The sequence below is a fragment of the Rutilus rutilus genome, assembly GCF_951802725.1.
Source record: "Rutilus rutilus genome assembly, chromosome: 10".
NCBI lineage: Eukaryota > Metazoa > Chordata > Actinopteri > Cypriniformes > Leuciscidae > Rutilus > Rutilus rutilus.
In genome coordinates, this window is record NC_140215.1 from 21,515,362 (window position 1) to 21,535,106 (window position 19,745).

The following is a 19,745-nucleotide window of genomic DNA, read 5'->3' on the forward strand; positions in this document are numbered from 1 at the left end:
GTTTCTTTGGATGGTGGCTGATATCAAACACCAAGGTTGGGATCTATTGTGACAGATGTTCTTGTCCGTGTTTGAAGGACTGCTGCGACAAGATCTACGAAAGAAAACCGTACTACGAGAGGCGGTATGAGGAGCTCCTGTCTGTGGAAACAGATAAACACTTGCATGAAAAATTGCAAGAAATTGCCAAAAAGAGAGCAGAAGGGATATGTTCAAAGCACATTGCTGATATTGAAAAGACGGAGCTTAGCAAAAATATAACCACACAAATGTCTGAAGATGCTAGGAACGCTTGGTGTGAAATGTCTCGCCCAGGTTTTTATACATCAAAAGCCTAATCTTTTTATTAAAGAATCCTAAATCTTGGATATTTTCTGTTCCTGTCCGACCAGGGGTGACAGTGACTAAAGTAATCGGGCGCGGATGCTGAATAATTGCTAGTAAATACAAATGGCTGTAAAAAGGAAAGTTTATGATTGCAACGATTTATTATATATTATAACAATCCTATGATAATTTTGAGTGTTTTTTTTTTTTTGCCAAAAAAAGTACATCAGGATTTCTGTTATGGAGCACCAGGGTGTGTGAATGCTTACACACAGGAGACATTCTATGACTGTGTGTGCAGCTCCATGAGACACTGCAACAACAACAGTATATTGTGTAGGCCTATATCTTGTTTTTTTGTTCCTCTGTGCTTCATTAAAAATAATCAAGTTAAATGATTAGTTTCTACTACATTCATACCTCAAATCCAAACCCAAGTGAAGTGCTAATTTTGACACAAATTTTGATTTGATTTAGTTTTATTGTCTTTTGACTATTATGCAATTTAGTCATATTTTATTATTATACTCCTGGAGAAAACATCTATTAACCTGTTAATACGAATGATATTAAGGCTTGAAAATGCAATTCACACAGAGATTTAACTGCTGAGCCTGTGACATATAACATGTCTTTATCTTCAAATGAAATTAAACCACTTCTCATAAAGAAACAAGAACATGGTCTTTTTTTTAATTAATGATGCATTCTTCATAACAACTTGCATACAACATTCTTCATTCGGACATATACAGCTGTGCTCAAAAGTTTACATACACTTTGCAGAATCTGCAAAAATTTTAATCATTTTAACAAAATATGAGGGATCGTAAAAATGCATGTTATTTTTGAGTTAGTATTGTCCTGAATAAGATATTTTACAGATAAGATATATATATATATATATATTTTTTTTTTTGCTGAATTCATAAAAATGACTCAGTTCAAAAGTTTACATATTGGTTCTTGAGTCCCTTGTTTGTCCTGAGCAGTTAAACTGCCCAATGTTCTTCAGAAAAATCTTTCAGGTCCTGCAAATTCTTCAGTTTTCCAGCATCTGTTGCATATTTGAACCCTTTCAGCAGTCCCTCTTATTTTGTTAAAATTATTTGCAGATTCTGCAAATTTTGAGCAAAACTGTATATTTGTAGAAGTTAAATATGGATTAATCCTTATTAAAGCTATTAAAGTTATCCAGTCAAGAGCATTTAGTGACAGTAATGACAGACAGCAGCAGCTAGTTTATTAGACTGCTGTCACTTTAAGGCCGAATGCACGGATCCAATAGACCAATTTCGAGCCGACGTCACAGTTACGTCGCTTGCAGCTGTGGTGGCAGAAAAACAGCGGAAACAAACAAGCATCTACGAATAAATCGGGCGAGACTCGTAGTTGTTAGATTTGTTAATAATAGCCCACGTTTTGTAAAGTTGTTTTGTGTCCTTGCCGCTGGCAAGGCAAAACCTCGGCCCGTAATACACAAAAGTCATGAGACAATTCTTGATATTCGATATCCTGGACATGACTGCAAAGTACAAAATTGTATGCGTCAAGAGACTTGTATACCTTTAGTTTTTCTTTAGTGTAGACGCGGGGTTTTTCTACCAGGTATAAAAAGATGTCCGGCCACTGCAGCTTTGGCCATTTAGCTGGATCTCTCACCCATTGCCCCGACAGTGAGTACGGGTCAGGAAACCTCACCCCGTTGCTAAGCGTTAGCTTGTTAATGTAAGACAAGCGATCTTCCACTGGTAAACCATTCAAATAATTTGAAAAAGCGTCCGGATGATCCATATTCTTATGGTTTGATTTGATTTAACCGCTGAAACCTGACGCCTCTACGCTCTACTACAGAACTGTCACTTTCTGCCAACAGTTCGGCCCCGCCCACAAAATACGTCATCGTTGTTTACAAACACAAAATTGGTCTATACCCTATGGTCTATACACGGATGCACTTCCTCCCAACTGTATACGTTCCCTTAAGACATAACCTACTTTGTTTACGTGAATATCAAAACTGACATTTGTCTAGTCAAGCGTGAAAAGACACGAAAGAGAGTTGTGTGCTGACGTCCGATAAGCGACTTTCTGTGTGCGCACTAAAAAAACGGACTGAATTGGGCTCTCTTTCACGTGGTCACGCTTTTTCAGATTTATCCACGTCTGCTCTTCTCTTTCTCCCAGACATTTACATTTTCGAAAGTTGTATGAGACATGCAGCAAGTGTCTGCCAACTTATGCCCCACCGGGTGATGTGCACATCTGCCATGCAGAACATTGGTCCCTCTTATCTCCCTAACATTTTCGTCCCATTTTTATTCGTTGACGAAAAGGTCAATAGATTTTCGTCAGTTTTTGTCATTCAAAAATGTTTTTTATTTCATTATCGCCTCGTTTTCGTCAATGAAAAAATGCCGTTGACGAATATTAGAAGTGCATGTTCAGTTTTTACTATCACTAACTATTTGGTTATATAATTATACTGTAACATGAAAAAAAAAACACACAAAAAAACATACACTTCACAAAAATTATGCTTTTATCCAACTCTATTAAAACCACAAAAATAAACCAAGCAAAAAAAAATTAGCATTTCAAACAGGTAATTCATATTTTGAAAAATACACTTCTACAAAAAAGTATTTGGACTAAAAAATATTTAATCCAAACTTAAAATCTGAATGCCTTTGCATTTATATATATATATAAAAAACATCAAACCAAATGTAATTTATCTTAAAGACAGCATAGCCACACTTTTCAAGCTAATCATTTCACAGAATTTAACAGTGCACCATGTTTGACATCATAGTGTGTCATAATGTAATGAACTTTGCTCTGATAAGACATAAGTGTGAACTTGAAGATAAATTACTTCATACATGCTCTAAAAATCACTTTGAGACCAGCATTTACTGGCAAATGACACTTGGTTTTACATGTTCAATCCAATGGAAAGAAATTCAGACATTTTAAGTGTGACACAATTGTCCAAATATATTGTTGAGACCACTTTAAAGCTATAACAGTAAAAAAAAAAAAAATATTAAAGGGATAGTTCACCCAAAAATCAGCGAATATAAACAGAAGCTCAGCCATTCTTGACATGTGAGAACAACCTTTATTGATTCTTGTGGAAGCTCAAACATGCGGGCGTATCACGAGAGAATGAACTTCACTGATTTTCGGGAGTCAAGCAAGCATGCTTGACCTTCTATGACCAAATCTGAATGTAAATAAATGACAAATGAATCTGATCATCATATACAGCGATCGTGTCTCTTCAGAAGACATATTAGCCGCTCAATTCATTTGGATTTATTTTACAATCTTTTTATGCACACTTAGACTTTCAATGGAGGAACAGAAATCTCTCAGATTTACTAAAAAATGTCTTCATTTGTGTCCTGAAGATGAACGAAAGTTTTGTGGATCTGGAACGACTTGACAGAATTTTCATTTTTGGGTGAACTAACCCTTTAAACAAACAGCAACTGTAAATGAAGGGGGAAGTGTGTGTCCAGTTTCTACATGACTGATACACACACACGTCTCTCCAGAACAGGTTTGAGAGGGGAATATGGGTGTGGAGAATCACAGCCCAAAAGCTGACGTGTAGATGATTCCCAATCCCGGCCGATCTCCAGCCTGCTGCACACACACGGATACTGTCTGTCTGTCCGACAGGCCCAGTCCACGGCCCTCTTCACTGCCTCCCAGTGCATCGGCCTGAATGGAGAAAAGCACAAAGTTATGGATCAAATATACAAGAGTGAATTCACTATGAGGACGTGTGCTCGTACCTGGGCTCCTGAGACTCTTTCAGCCGGAGGAGAGACTCGAGCAACCATCCCACTGCCAGCTTCTTCACCCGGATCAGCTGCAGCACCAGCAGAGTCGCCACCAGTCTCAGAATTTCAGCATGAGCCTTCACACCTGACAGACAAAACATGTGACTGATTAACTGATTCTGACTGTGTCTGTTAAAAGATATTAGATTCAATTAAGCTTCAAAATAAACAGATCAAATCTGTCAAATGTGCCATCCTCTGTGAAATATCATTAGTCCAAAATCCAGCACCACATTACTGTACATTAAGCATTAAATATCTTCTGATTGGCTGTGTGTCAATTCACATGACAGATTCATGTTGAGCATAGACAGATGAACTGTGGTGTCGTAAGGCTTGTTCGACTTGATCCGGCGCTGCACAGACCGATCGGTGAATGACATCAAAGACGGCTCTGTATGCTTTTGAATCACTCTCGCGGTACTTTGATGTCATAAACCGATCGGTCTGTGCAGCGCCGGATCAAGTCGAACAAGCCTAGAATCTTGTCATGTCATGCTTGATTAAGACACTGTAGCATTAGGTAGGTGGGACTTTGTTGATTTAGTAAGATGGTTGGTTTATGCTACTTCCTGGAGTAAGAGCACACAGGTGTTCTAATTATTTTGAGGATGAAATAATCTGTATTTGCCATGGAATAATGCAAGGTTAATGACATCAAATCTTTGAAAGATTTTCAGAGCTTTATCTGAGACTGCTGCGCCATTATTGAATTGAGATTTTTTACATGCTAGTGTGGTGTATTCCAGATAACCTGCCTTTAAACAGTATACAAACAAAACATACTGTGATTGGTCACTTTACACATCAGCCAGACAGCTCTTCTTGTCTAAGTGGGTGGTTCTTTACCAGAATAAGCTGCAAAATGGACCAGAAACGGTCATGTAAAAAATCTTATACCAAAGGAACGGATGCCTTTCTCCTGAAGGAAGACATTGGCAAAAAAGTCTACGTCCAGGTTGAGGAAGCTGCTCAGTCTCTCAGTGCACTCCCAGTATCCATCCTACATCCAAACACAATACATAAGTTCATATTCCCTTGACTTACACATTTACAAACCGTATATAATCTAGTGCATTAAATCACGTGTTAACACCTCATGTTGAAGCTCAAACAGCTCATTCCAGGCCACGGTGTCAGGCTTGCTGATTTGTTTTCCCAGAAGCAATGATTTCTTCCGTCCTTTAATAGGAAAGCCAGTACTGTCTTTGGTTTCAACATAATAAGAAATGAGACATGTTTTTAATCCATCTGAACAGTGATCAAATAGGGAAACTCATCAATGTGATTCAACTTACCAGGTACAGAAAACGCAGATCTTTTTTGTTGTTGCTGAGATGCTCCAAAGCTAAAGACTGAAAAAGCAGATCTCTCCCAGTCTAGAGGCTTAATTGTCTCTCGCAGAATGACAGGAGCGCTACTGTATGCAAAGGCATTTGGCACACCAATGGCAAGCTTACAGGTTTTAGGTTGACCAAAGGAAACAGCAGCAGGAAGAGGGGGAGCCAGCAAGCCCCTGTCACTCATGGAAAAAGATACAGACTTCCTGGCAGAAGCAGGAGGAGGAGGTCTGGGAGCTCTGCAGTACGACATTGGCTTCGACATACGGCGAGGAGAGCCACAAAAGGAATCCACAAAAGAAGGCACTGAGGTGTCAAGACTAGGAGCAGGAGGAAGACTGCCGGTCGTGGAGAAAAGTGAGGACAACGTGGGACCAGGAGGAGGACGGCTGTGAGTAATGGAGAGAGATTCCTTTGACTTATAGGATGGAGGGGGGTCTTGAAGGGGTTTATGATGAGAAGCACGCATTGGGGCACCAAACATGTCAGGGGAAGTACGCATTGGGGCACCAAAGATGCCAGGGGAAGTACGCATTGGGGCACCAAAGATGCCAGGGGAAGTACGCATTGGGGCACCAAACCTGCCAGGGGAAGGGGGAAGCTTTAGAGCACTTGCCTCAATATTAGGAGAGGGATGCATGTCAAAAAAAGTTTCATCCAATGTTAAGGCTTCAGTATGACCAGGGCTACTCAAACAAATAAATTTTGTCTTTAGATAAGGTTGAAAAACATGAGAAAAAGAGTCAGAGAATGAATAATGGGCAGGGGGAGCTGCAGGTGGTGCTCCTCGAAAGCCATACGTTGGTTCATAGCCATCCCCCTCATCAGATTCAGTACAATCAAAATCCAGAAGACTAGATTTGTAGATGCTACTGGACCTTTCCTTTGATTTCAACTGGAAAAATAAAAAATGCACTGTTCTAAATACTGAATGACATCCTTAATCACTACATTATGTGACAAGAGCTGTAATAGACTGTTTTGTTTTTACCCATATGTCATCTTCCTCGGCACCAATACTATGCTGAGCCATGAGCTTCTCTTCAGTCCAGACCATATATGGCAAAATGTCCACATCCTCTTCTGATATGAGTTTAGGAATATCTGTCAATCCAGTTTCAAGCTCATTCTGGTCCTACAAAGAGCAAATGAGGACATACAAGTCAATTCTTTCATAGACTTTCATTGACTTCTTATCAACAAGACTGATGTATCAGATAATATTGGATACATTTTCATTATCAGTATCTGCTATAAATGGACATTTACTGTCGCAAGTCAGAAAATGCAATTCTCAATGTGTAGAGATGTTTATTTTTTGTTAATTATTTATTAAATCTTAGAAAAGGCAGGTACAAGGAGAAGCTGCCTAAAACACATGCAAGAACCATAATTTGAATAATTAAAAGATTTGATATTAAAAGCATAAATTTGTGAGAAATTTGTATTATTTAAAATTGTTTATGCATTAAGAAAAGGTAGAAGATGTTTGCTATTGATGTTATTTTAGTCACCATTTTTACTCTGTAATGGTTTGCTATATCTTCACAAAGTGTTTCCTTTAAGATAGAAAGAAAGATGGGGCAGCATAGTTTTTTGTTGTTGTTGTTGTATTTTTTTTATTTGATAGATTTATTAGATTTAAGTTTAAGTGAATTTTTAATAAATATTATGCAAAAAGAAAAGAATTGTCATTAATTGAGACTGAGATGTTTAGAATAATTATACCCTCTCTTCGATGGCGACAAAGCTTGTGAACTGGGACAAGATGGAGAACTCTTTACTGAGCTCAATGATGTAGGACTTCAGCTCTGCTTTCTTCCCCTGATAGAGAGATACAAGATAGCAAGTCAAGTTCTTCTGTTGGCAAATTTGCCAGTTCTATTAAAAACAGCAACAATCAGTAAAATATTGTACCTCATGTTCTGCTTCACTGTTGCCTAGAATGCCATCTTCATAGTCTCTGATGATCGCTCGTGCTGTTAACTTGTGAAGGAACTACACACACACACACACACACACACACACACACACACACACACACACACACACACACACACACACACACACACACACACACCTGATCAAAAATTGATGATATTTCAGATTATATAAAGTATTTAAGATGTTCACTCACAGTTCCTTTTGTCTTTTGTAGTTCTGTGGTGGAAACCATTGTTTTGATCTCCTGCCCACTCAAATCACCAAACAGTGTGGCCTAAAAGGGTGAATATTACACAATACAAATGAAATTTACAGCAGAAATTAACATACCTATATGAAGAACACTATTTAATTACTTTCATTTATAGTATGCAACAATATAACTATACTGACAAATTCATCGTCAATATTTACCTACATACTGTATATTTTAAAATATTTTAATATAATATAATATTAACAACCATCTGCAACACAATCAGATCAGCTGGTAAAGCGCAGGTCTACCTGAGTGCAGTGCGGCACAAAGCCGTATATGAGAGTGTGACAGTCACTGAAGAGGCCGTGAAGCTGTGAGGGGGCTTGAACAGGAGGAGGCGCTGTGGGATTAAACTGCTGCCACTTCACTGCCACTGATCTGCAGCCTGGAGACTCCATACGCTGAACCTGAGCGCGCACCTGAAATTACCAGCAAATCTGGTGAACTCAAGCCTCAGAGCGGCCCATGTTGAACAGATAATGTTCCCTTTTTCTTAATAAAAACAACAATACAATAAACAACGTGATTCACCTTCTCTGCCCAAGTGTGTTTCATCTTTGTGTCAAAAAATTCACATGTTCCTCCACCTGCTTGAGCCAAAGCTCTGAGCATATGACGATTAGCTGTCAAGCTAGACAAACACAAACACAAACTGTAGGTTCAGAAATGAATTGGAAGTGTTAAAGAGATTTGTGTTGAACTCTTCAAAGGCAGACCTGAGTCCACAGGTGAAGAGGCGCGTGTGGCAGGAGTTTTCTCGGACCAGCTGTAGGGTCAGAGGCTGGTTCTGAACATGTCCATCAGAGAGCAGAAGGATGTTCCTCACGCCCCGGCTGGGAGACAGAAGGCTCAGGCTCTGGAGAGGCCGCCACAGCTCAGTGCCGCCACCAGTGCCACTACAGGACTGAAGAGACCAAACATGCAATGACTTGATGGAGTTTTTCGGTTCCTTGCCACTGTTGCCTTTGGCTTGCTCAGTTGGGGATATTCTGGGGATATCTAATTTGATTTTATCAATAAATTCCACTAGAAACAAACCTTGTTGTATTATTTTAATTTAATACTGTGAAGCTGCTTTGATACAATCTGTATTGTGAAAAGCGCTATACAAATATACTTGACTTGACTTGACTTGACATGAACATGAACTTTAGTGATTAAAGGGTAACTCTCGCCAAAATTGAACCTAGGCTCTTTTTGATAATCTACAGAGTCAAACTTTTGTGTAAAAGCATAATTAGAATGGAAACGCCACTTTTAAGATTGACCGTATTTTCATTTTAGGTCAAAATGCCTTTTGAATGGGAGTGCTTGGGGCACTTCTATGATAGCATCAAAATCGCTATTTTTGAAACATTAAGGAGGCTCGACACAACATGAAACTGCTCGAAGTATCACCAGGGGCTCTACACATGAACTTGAGCATTGAGAATATTGTTTGTGTACACAAAGTTTTCTAAAAAGAAAGGTTTTGTATGACTCACTTTATCAGACTCGGGTACATTAACAAAAAGAGCCTAGGTTCAATTTTGGCGAGAGTTACCTTTTAACCAAGGGCTTAAGGTTTAGCTGGTTAGTGTGATACAGTTACACCCTGCTGGATGATGCTGTAACTACAACATTATGGTGGAGAATATCTGAAGAATATCTCAATATGCCTCCTTTCAAAGCACAGAAACACTCATCTTTAACCATTTTTAAACATTACTCACCATTATAAATTTTCTGGCTGGTTCAGATGCTTCATCTAAAGGCACTGGTGCAGGAAAAGCTTCCTTGTAATCTTAAAAACACACACATTTTAAGTACCAGCATATAATGTTCTTCACCCATAATACTTCACTGTGAATTACAAGAATAATAGGGAAATAAAAGTGTCTACATTACAAGATGATCACTAGAACAACAGCAGATTGTTTCAGTGAGCACTAACCAGTGCTGAAAGAGATGATGTTGATCTTCAGTGAGCGGTCCAGAGATTTAAGGACTTGAAGGGCAATCCTGCGGGCGTTCAGCATGGCGTCTCCCCGCATAGACTTGGACGAGTCCAGTAGAATGACCACATCGCTCACACTGGACGGATCTCCAGAGCTGGAAACCCCGCTTGACTTAAAGTCTGGATAAAACACCAGCATGCAGGCCTGCAGGGATCAGAGAGTGTCAGAGAACGACTTTTCTGTGTGTTTCATAGATCAGGCCATGTGAAAGAAAAAGAGGCATTTTTATCTGCAATATGAATCAGATGTGACTGATTATTTCATTACCTGACTATATTTATCCGGATGGTTCTCGACCCACATCCTGGGCATGTGGATATTAGAAAGACTGAAGGACACCTGTAACCCTTCAGATCCAAGAGTCTGTCCCGGTAACGTGCTGACCACTGCCTTACAGTCGGTCATCTGAACGGGAAAAACACTGATACTGTTACTAATACTGTTCATAACCAAATACATTTTATTTCCTTTGGAGAACACAAGAAGTATCTAGTAAGACAATCCACAAAAATAAGTAAAATAACCTTGGTTTTGATGCGGTGTGAAGAACTCAAGTTGATGATCTCGTAAGGCATTTCAATGGACATAGAGAGAGAAAACTCCCTGAAGAAAGAGGGAACGAATGAAAGAGAGTGTGATATTATAAAGACAACGTGGTTTGCTAAATTAAATAATTGGATTTAATATTGTAAATCATCAGCAGATGCATTTAGATTTTTAGTGAATCTTTAGTGAATATCCCAGTGAATTCCCCAGCGTTTGAGACTCTCACCCGTCTGACTGAAGCTCCGTCACACCAATCTTTTCAACAGTTGCCTGAAATACAACAAAACTCTCAGTCAAAACACTGTAACTAACAGCAGCCCATACAGTAGTTTAACTACAGTGACTAAAGACCAATCGTGTCGTACCTGAGTTGTCAGATTAAGGGCGGCGCTCTGTTGCCATGGTGCCACGCTGCCAGCCAGTGAGAAGACTATAGAGCCTGATCTCACCACCAGCTCAGTGATGAACGTCACCTTGATCAAAACTGTGGCTCCGGGAGGAAGGTTCCCCACGCTGATAGTAAATACATCCTGCCTCACATAAACACATGACCTTTAAGAAGCCTTCTGATACATTATCACTCATGCATCAGAGAAAGAAACAGTAGTAAGTAACTCACAGGTGCATCCTGGTCCATCAGGTAGGCTCCATGTCCTTTCTCTATGGCTTGCTTGTACTCCTTACGCGCCTGCTCTTTTTCCTTTACCTACAGGACAAAGAAAGACATTGAAAACTGATGAGAAAGCAGTTATGAAGAGCAAAAGCTGCATTCGACAGATTCTGAATGACTTGCACCTTTCCAACGACGTGTTTTCCATTGATAAAGGCTTCAAATCCACACACTGCTGCTGTCTCCTCCAGTGGAAAGACGTACTTTGCTTCAATGGGAACAGCACTCTTGTTTGTGTAGGTCTGAAAAATGATGACCTGATAACAGAACAGAGAAAGTTTTGGTTATGGTTACAGTTTGAAATTGTCATTATAATTTTGCTATGGTTCTTTCTTTCTTTTATTTTGTTAATCCTATTGGATTTTACTTTGATCTTGATCTTCTTGATCACCATGTCATGTCTTTGTTTCAGAGGTGGACAAAGTACACAACTTCCTTACTTGAGTGAAAGTACAGATACTATGGTCAAATATTACTCCGTTACAAGTAAAAGTTGTAAAGACCGATTTTTACTTAAGTAAAAGCACAGAAGTACTTGTTTTTAAAAGTACTTAAGTATCAAAAGTAAATGTCAATGCATTGTTTTATTATTGTTGCATTGTTGTGTGTAATACTTACAGTACCTTATGCCTCTGAATCTATGCCTGCCTACCCTCATATCAATATCACATTTATTTCTAGAACACAGTTCCAGTAGTGGGACTGAATGTGAGATTGAATAAGTGCACTCAATAACGTCCACAATGGTTTCGGACACCCAAATGGCTGTTCCCTCAAATAGTGCCCTATTTAAAGTTTTTTGGCTTTTAGTATGAATATGTTAACCTTACTGTTATCTATAAGCTAGTGTGCACCAAAACAATGACAAAATTTGCATTTAGAAGTCTGACCAAACCCAGCGTTGAAAATGAAAATCAGGTTGATGTCAGAATCCAACATCAGTTGGTTTAAAGTACAGATACTCAAAAAGTGTCCTTAAGTACAGTACTCAAGTAAATGTACTTTGTTACTGTCCTGTCCACCTCTGCTTTATTCCCTATTGCACGCCCTAACTGTGTCCATTACTGTTTTGTTTTCATCTGCCTTAAAATTTAACAACAAATGTTTGACCACCCCATATTTGCTGTCAGCCTCTTCATCACTAATTAAAATGTTCATATTTTTAATTATCATATTTTGATAAATGTCAATAAAAATTGACTTTTTATATTTCATAACATTGTTGAACACACGATTGACCTTAGCAGTGAGAGAAAACAGTGATGCTTTGATTGAAAAACACACAACTGCTTTGTATCGCTCATACACTCGCAGTCCAGCTGTAGTATCACACCTGACACAGCAGGTCCATCAGCTTGCACCTCACATTGACAGCCTGAAGAGGAATTTTCTGACCATTGCTGTCCAGCAAACCTGCAGTCATGTCCTCCAGAGGGTTTTTAATGGACTCCAAACCCTCACTGTCATCACTGGACACTAAAGAAACACATTAAACAAAACCAATGATCAATTTCACAAATCCAAATCAGAGCATTCAGGTTTACAAAGCATCAGATGTCCCTGAAGAATGATTTTCTCTCCACCATGTCAAAGTTTATCGTTATTATAAAGGGCTGTTCTGCGGGACTCAAACTTGGGTCACCCAAAGCACTATTGCACTATATGTTGGAATGTTGTCCAGAAGGATATGGGCTCCTCTATGTACATTGATGTAAAAAAATGTAATGTGTTTGACAGCCCCAGTTATCATCTACAACAGATTCCTCCACATATAAAAGCTCTTTCTACATGTCCTATTCACTGGACGCTACTCACAGACGTCAGACGTGTCAGTGAGCTGTGTGAGCTCCACAACTGTGTTGATATGAGGCTGAAACTCTTTTAACTCGTCTCCCTCCAGAGTGTACTGAACCACATACTTCAGTCTGATCTGCTCTGTGTTATAGACAACAAACTCATCATCCTGTCAAATAGAAACCAGCACACACAAACACAAGAATCACATTAGATCCCAAAAACATGAGCAGAATAATTGAGTACAGAGAAAATGACCAGCACCTCAAATTCAGAGAGTCTGTTGGGTGTGCGGCGGACTCCATGTGCACTGTGGTAGCCGTCAGGGGCGCAGGTCAAAGTGGTGTCTTTCTTCAGCAGGTCTTTGCAGCGACCCAACGCCACTTCACACACCAACAGCAGCCGAGAACCGTCAGTTACACTGGGCTTGGAGTATTTCACACTAGTGCTTTAACACAGAGCAGAAACTTACTGAGTGGCTAAAGTCTTCAGTTGTCATGAAAGTGGAGTATTTACAAAGATGCCTGAATAATGCAAAAAACCACTGACTTTAGAGAGTCACTGAAGTAGATTCCTCCTCCAAGATTCCCGATATCCGTCCTCTCAATTCCATGCTGTTCGACTCCAACTCTGGGCAGCAGCAGACCTCTACATAGAATATTCCATTAAAAAATTTACATTTAATTTATTACATGATAAGATGAATAATAAATTAAATGAATGATAATGAATCGCATTAACACTTGCAGAGAAAATCCCAAAAATGAACAAAAGACATTACATGATTATTGCAGAAGAGTAAATCATTGAATAGACATTACAAACATTGACTTCTGTCAATTTATAGACAGATATTAGAGATTAAAAGGATTGGTCTACATTGTGTTTTTAGTATTGCTCATTTCCTCTATTTTTACATTTAGATTAATTTGCCATCATTTATTAATAATTTAATAACACGGTTAAATGTAATCTTACTACATTAAATGCAAATCTCAACAACAATGTCCAGTTTTGTACATTATAATTTTGGTATTACTAAATTCACTTCAGCCATAACTAGAAACATGGTTCAGCCACACACACTGTGTCTGTCTTCACTTCCTCCACCACAGTATATGGTCAAAGACAATAAAATAACACAAGACGCGTCACTCGTATTGTTTTGAATGGGGAAAAGTGCAACGCTCAATATGGCGGAATAAGTCCCACTTTCTAAATAAGAGCCAATCGCTGACTAGTAAAGTCATCGCGTCACTGCAGATGCCGTTAGAAGCTCCGGTTCCTATAGAAACAGTCAAGACACACGCTTCCACTGCGCATGCGCATTAGCTGGATCCAAAATGAAAAATGTCATTTTCTGTCATGATTCGAACAAAATTTATGAGACAGTTGTTGTCAGATTTCATTGGTAATTTTAAATATGAAATTGAATCGTAAGCTTGGCGAACAGAGCTGCACTTGCATGCCCGAGAGGCGTTTCAAAGATGGCCGCCGAGTGAAATGACTTGCTTAAAAGGGACTTTGAAATGGTTTATCATAGACATAGGTTTGTGTGGTTTTGTCACTGTGTGTAAATATTATTTTTAAAAGAATATGCTCTTACCGTGACAGTATTCCAACAAAACTACTGGGACTGGTGGAGTGAAGGAGAGGCTTAATGTTGCCTAAATCCTCCCAAAACATTTGAAGCTCCACCCCTCTGCTTACACGCAGTATCTGCTGAATCTGAACAGGCCTGTAGTGGATATAAGATTAACACCATCATAATATATTCATGTTTGAACTTCAGACCACAATCATCTCAATCAAGTTTACCTTTCCTGAAGCAGTTGAGAGACAACATGAAACTCAGGGTTTTGTGGTGGAACAACCTCAATGCTGCACCTCAGAGCTCGATACTTTCCCAGAGACGAGGGCGAGGGGCTTCCCAGAGTGGCTTCACTCACATTCAGAATGTCTCTTATCAGCTGAGGACGGAAGAAGAGTTTAAAGTACCAGTCTGCACTGTGTGTGGAGTTAAAAATCCATATCGAACAATCTACCAAAATCCCCAAATATGAATGAATTTATATACCTGTATACTATAACTGCATACATGTTACCTGACAAAGATCTAGTTTCTGAGACACAAGCTTGTGTTTGGAAGGAGGGTCGATCATTCTGAGGGGTAGAAGAGTGTTGACCTCCTCTAGCAGGGCCTTGACTTCATCCTCTTTCTGAGTCTTTTGTGCCTGCAGTAACAGTCCCTCCACCCTGCTCACCTGCAACAGCACAGAGACATTAAACACACAACATTCCTGTGAGCTTCATGATTGGATGTGTGTGTGTGTGATTATCTAAGGCTCATTCTCACATCATTAAGGCTGATTTTGGAGACAGGGACTGTCAAGATGTTACTAAGGCAACCGAGAGCTTCGGTCCATACCAGCTCCACAAAGACGCCAACTTCCTGTGATAATGAGCTGCAGTTCAGCTTCTCCTCCAACAGAAGCTGCAAATCAAAAGAGTGAACTTTTACACTCATCGGACACGTTATATATGCACATACTGTACAGTATCAACTGAATAAAACAGATCTTCATAGAGCCGTTTCTGTCTAACCTGCTGCAGGCTGTAGGACGCCAAGCGTTCAACCTCAGGAGGAAGTGTGTGAGTCCTTGTGAATCCCTGTGTCTCCATCTCCTTCATCAGCAGCAGATACGCTTCCACAGCATCCTCAGACGTCACGCAGTACACAAGCTTGTCCTGCACCACTGCGCTCTACAGTGAGAGAGTGTCAAGAAGACATGTCAAGAGTTCATTACCTCTCTCACAGTATAAGAGTCCTATGATAACAACATCTAAACAGTTTAAACGGTGTTCGAGATGACCAAACCTCAGCTTCACGCAAGATTGAAGACAACACACGATACTGCTGGCCTTTTCGTCCTCTGGCACTCTGCAGCTCCAAAACAGACAAAGTCTTGGGTTTGACCTGCAACACAGACATGAAAACACCTTCAAACTCAGGCAGTGATGGAGGCTACAAGAATCACTTCAGGAATGTGTTAAACTGGTCATCATACATTTATCATTATTTTATACTATTTATCTGTCTGATTTCATTAAGTTGTGGAAGTTCAGAATGAGTTGTTTCTGCAGGTTAGAGTGAATAAATGGTCTATTTTGAGTTCTGAACAATACATTGTGTTTTACATAGTATGTGACCTCTTTTAATTCATAGATCAATGTAAATAAAAAATTTCTCACTCACCTTCTCAAAAACTGAATACTTGGCCACTTGAAAATATGAAGGAAATTCAGGCAGCTCATGGTCGCCGCCTCTGTAAACTCTGCATTGGGTAAATGAAAAGATGCAGTCAGGTAAACTAGCACATCTAAATAAATGATGTAAAAAATGTAGAACAATAAATAAACTTCAATAATTCTCAAGAACTGAAAGTGACAAAAAACAAGAGCATACCTGAACCTGCCAAGACTGGGTCCACCCTTCTCAATCTTTGAGAGTTCAGACTGACCTTTGAACTCCTTTTTTTCTTGTATCTGTGTCGACACTTTTCCCTCTTTATGGTGAAAAACAACTTTATGTCAACAGAGCCACAAAAATGTATGTTTAAATCTCACTTAATAATCTTATAACCTAAAAACAATGTCAAATACATTTTCAGGAATCTCCTACCTGGACGAGAGATGAATTCAGAGGTGGGAAAAGCCAGCTGTGGGGCCAAATCATGCTCCGTCAAAGGCAGGAGATGCCCTTCATCCAGACAGCTCCACACATACTGTGTCCCAACCACTGGGATCTGGAGCTTCTGGATGCTGCGCTGCCGGTTACTGCTCAGGTCATTCACACTGCTGGTGACTACAAAAGAGCACTGGAGAAGAGAAAAGCAGGTCAGAAGAGACACTGCAGCTCTTTAGTGGCTTTTAGTAGAAACATTGCACACTTTGGTGTCACTTGTACATATTTTAAGTTGCCATGTGACTGTTGTAGGAACTAACATAAAATTAGCCTATAGAGAGTAGTTCATTTTAACCCACTGGTACTGTTTGGTCATTTTAGACATAAAAATTGCCAAGAGTGCAAAATAAACACAATAGGCAGAGTAAGATCAAAAGAAGACTCAACTAAGAGGCTGAAAAATCAGTGCCAGATGGATCAAACATACTGAGATTTTTTACACTTTTATCGAATTTTTATTTTTGAATTAATTATAGGTGAAACGCTTTCTCTGTGTTCAGGTTTGACTGTAATGATAACGCACAAACTGACACTTTAATTTTAATAAAAAAAAATAAAAAAAGATCAACTTTGACAAGAAGTCTTAATTTTTCAAATGCAAACCCTAGCCTAATTAATGTAAGTAATTATGTCTGAAAACCCTGTTCAAAGAAAGGGAATTGCACAGGCCTGTGTACTTATTTATATATGGGCCATTCTATAGAATTGGTGCAAACTGCTGTCCGACAACCAAAAAACACATTTAAAAAGCATTTAAGTATTCAAATTTTAGATGTTTACTAAGATCCTTCTATTATCTATTGAATCCCACAAAAATATTTAAAATACAAGTAAGCTTTATATATAGAATCATCATTTATTGGGTACGGTCAATTGGGAGGTGGCTGTCCTGAACCCTAACCCCTAAATTTGAACTTGTGAAAATATTTTGTTCAAATATTTTTCATTGTTGTTTTTACAAATATCTTTTGGATTTCTTTTAAAAAGTTAAGTAAAAAAAAATAAATAAAAAAAAATATATTTTTAAATGTGTAAAAAAATGTGTCCCGCATTTTCATGTCACTACCAAAACAGTGTGTGTTTTAGTCCATTGCCTGAGACTGATTTTAACCACACCCCTACATTTTTGATCAGGAAATATTCTTGTGTGCCTCTCTCTCATAGCCTCTCTTTCATTATAGATAGGCACCATCATTTTGAGGGAAAATGTCTTTAAAAGTCTGAAAATCTGTGTGTAACTTTAAGAAACGTCACTACCAAACACCTTTTTTCTGCAATTAAGCAAACTTTTTTGGGTGTAATTCCATACAACTTAGTTTTTATTGTGTACAACTGTTCAGAACTGTGCTAAGTAACCTTGTGCTGGTTATCATCTTTGAACTAGGCTCAAAAGTATCTTAAATTGTCACTACCGAAACAGTCATGACCGAAACATGCCATCATTGTTTTGGTAGTGACAAAAGGGAACACATAATCATTTATTTGGGGGAAATAAACAACATTTTTGTACAGTTATGCAAATCATTAGTATCTTAGTATGTTTTAGTATTGTTTTAGTATGCAAATTAAAATTCTGTAATATGAAGTGGTCGCTACCAAAACATTACTGTCTGTCACTACCGAAAATGTGCCGTCACGACCGAAACATAGATGTTTTGTCTAAAATAAAGTATACTGAATTATCAACTAAGATGTTATTATAGTGTTTGGTTCAATGTATATTTAAACTAATGAATCCTTAACTTTGAAATCAGTATGATTAACTTAATGCCTTTTACAAAGAAAGATTGGGTTCAAAATACAACAAATATTATAAATTACACTTGAAATATTGTTAAAATTGTAATTGTTATTGATTTACCTGTGAAAACTTTTTTTTTTAAATAGCAAAAAATATATTTACAAGGTAGATGTAAACAAAATATGAATAGGTCAATATAAGCCTTCTTATTAAATTATTTCGGTAGTGACAAATTTGGGGAGAGGAAAAATATTCCAAAACTTTCTGAAAATACAATATAATAATTAACTGCACAATCCAACTCTGACTTTGAACCAATTCTGTAGAATGGCCCATATAGAGCTAAACAGGAATCCAGTGGTTAAACCACATATAGGTGCTTTTCGATATTTATTTCCACCACATGGCACCAATCTAGATTTTCAATGTCGTTGTTAACTTCATCGTTTAACAGTACAAGAGGGATAAACAAATCAAACGTCTGTAAATTGTGTAAACGTCCTTAAAAAAATAAAAAAAAATAAAAAATCTAAATCTAACATTTGTGTAGGCTAAACGTCCTTAAAAAAAAAAAAAACATTTGTGTAAACAAACGCCTAGTGTAACTGTTTTGATGACAGAAAAAATATAGTTTAGTTAGAAAGAGTATAAAAATGAGCAGAACCTCTTTGTTGATGACATAAGAGATGTTTCCTCCATTATCTAGAAGAGCCAATCTCAGCTTCTTCTTCTCTTTAAAAGGCACATTCTTCACATCTAACACTACAGTACAGGTTTCAAACACTGTCATGATGCCACTGAACATGCCAAGAAAAACGACAGAAGATAAACAAAGAAAATATATCAATCAATCATATACTATAAAATTATATGTATTTATGCAGCAACACAAACATGTTCAAATAAACATCGAATATTTATTAACAAATTACTACACATACCTAAAACAAGTTAATTGATCTTTCTCTTGAAGTAAACATTCAGGCAATAATCCAAATCGCAGTATGCAATTACGTCATTAGAAGACGGAAGAGCATATCTTACCGTGGAGAAGTTTACACCATATTTTAAGAAAATACAATTAAAGAAGACGTAAACAATCTGCATGTGAAGTTCGTTAAATTACTTCCTGACTCGTACAGTATGTCACCCCTATAAAAACATTAGACGGGCTCCATCCAGTGGTCGAAACTCAGTTCTTCATGAGGCGCCGTGTAGGCTACAGCAGCCACGCGGAGAGTCGTGTGTGTGTGTGTGTGTGTGTGTGTGTGTGTGTAGAGAGAGTGACTGTAGGTGTATTGGTGCAATATGTTTGAAGTGAACATTTATATATTCAAGTGTTGCACGGCGCCTCATAGCTATTTTTCATCACTGATAAATAAACCTAATTAAAATAAAAAAGGCACAATGTCGTAAAAAATACCATTTGAGGAGTTTCTTCTATTAAAGTACAGATAATTAATTTATAGAATATTATTAATTAAATCGGGTGACAAGACAAAGTCTATTTATTTTTTTAACATTGTAA

The 19,745-nt window shown here is 38.3% G+C and overlaps 1 protein-coding gene across 2 annotated transcripts; it reads right to left on the reverse strand.

The window, feature by feature from the left end:
• Window positions 1–3,428: 3,428 nt before the first annotated feature.
• LOC311298650 (protein mono-ADP-ribosyltransferase PARP4-like) lies at window positions 3,429–19,373 on the reverse strand. Of its 2 annotated transcripts, none has more exons than XM_084421750.1 (35): window positions 19,159–19,373; window positions 18,882–19,014; window positions 16,414–16,609; window positions 16,198–16,297; window positions 15,988–16,066; window positions 15,610–15,708; window positions 15,336–15,494; window positions 15,088–15,225; window positions 14,837–14,995; window positions 14,550–14,701; window positions 14,338–14,469; window positions 13,281–13,379; window positions 12,996–13,179; window positions 12,753–12,900; window positions 12,271–12,413; window positions 11,063–11,194; window positions 10,887–10,973; window positions 10,633–10,797; window positions 10,494–10,537; window positions 10,246–10,324; window positions 9,989–10,126; window positions 9,658–9,865; window positions 9,437–9,507; window positions 8,441–8,628; window positions 8,256–8,355; window positions 7,973–8,143; window positions 7,659–7,739; window positions 7,439–7,519; window positions 7,250–7,345; window positions 6,513–6,656; window positions 5,480–6,416; window positions 5,278–5,387; window positions 5,082–5,184; window positions 4,134–4,266; window positions 3,429–4,059 (listed from the first exon to the last, which is right to left on the reverse strand). In XM_084421750.1, exons 2-35 carry the CDS (start codon window positions 19,005–19,007, stop codon window positions 3,858–3,860), a joined length of 5,184 nt encoding a protein of 1,727 aa, XP_084277876.1. In that variant the 5' UTR covers window positions 19,008–19,014; window positions 19,159–19,373; the 3' UTR covers window positions 3,429–3,857. The 2 variants fall into 2 exon arrangements, with proteins under 2 accessions (XP_084277876.1, XP_084277877.1); XM_084421751.1 differs by having other exon boundaries at window positions 19,262–19,362.
• Between the last annotated feature and the right edge of the window lie 372 nt (window positions 19,374–19,745).

Excerpts from the sequence above, each read along its gene's own strand:
- LOC311298650 (XM_084421750.1), bottom strand. The coding sequence starts at position 19,007 with ATGACAGTGTTTGAAACCTGTACTGTAGTGTTAGATGTGAAGAATGTG. Across the intron at positions 16,298-16,413 it reads TGAATTCATCTCTCGTCCAG|AGGGAAAAGTGTCGACACAG; the intron begins GTAGGAGATTCC and ends TTCACCATAAAG. Across the intron at positions 6,417-6,512 it reads CCGAGGAAGATGACATATGG|TTGAAATCAAAGGAAAGGTC; the intron begins GTAAAAACAAAA and ends TTATTTTTCCAG.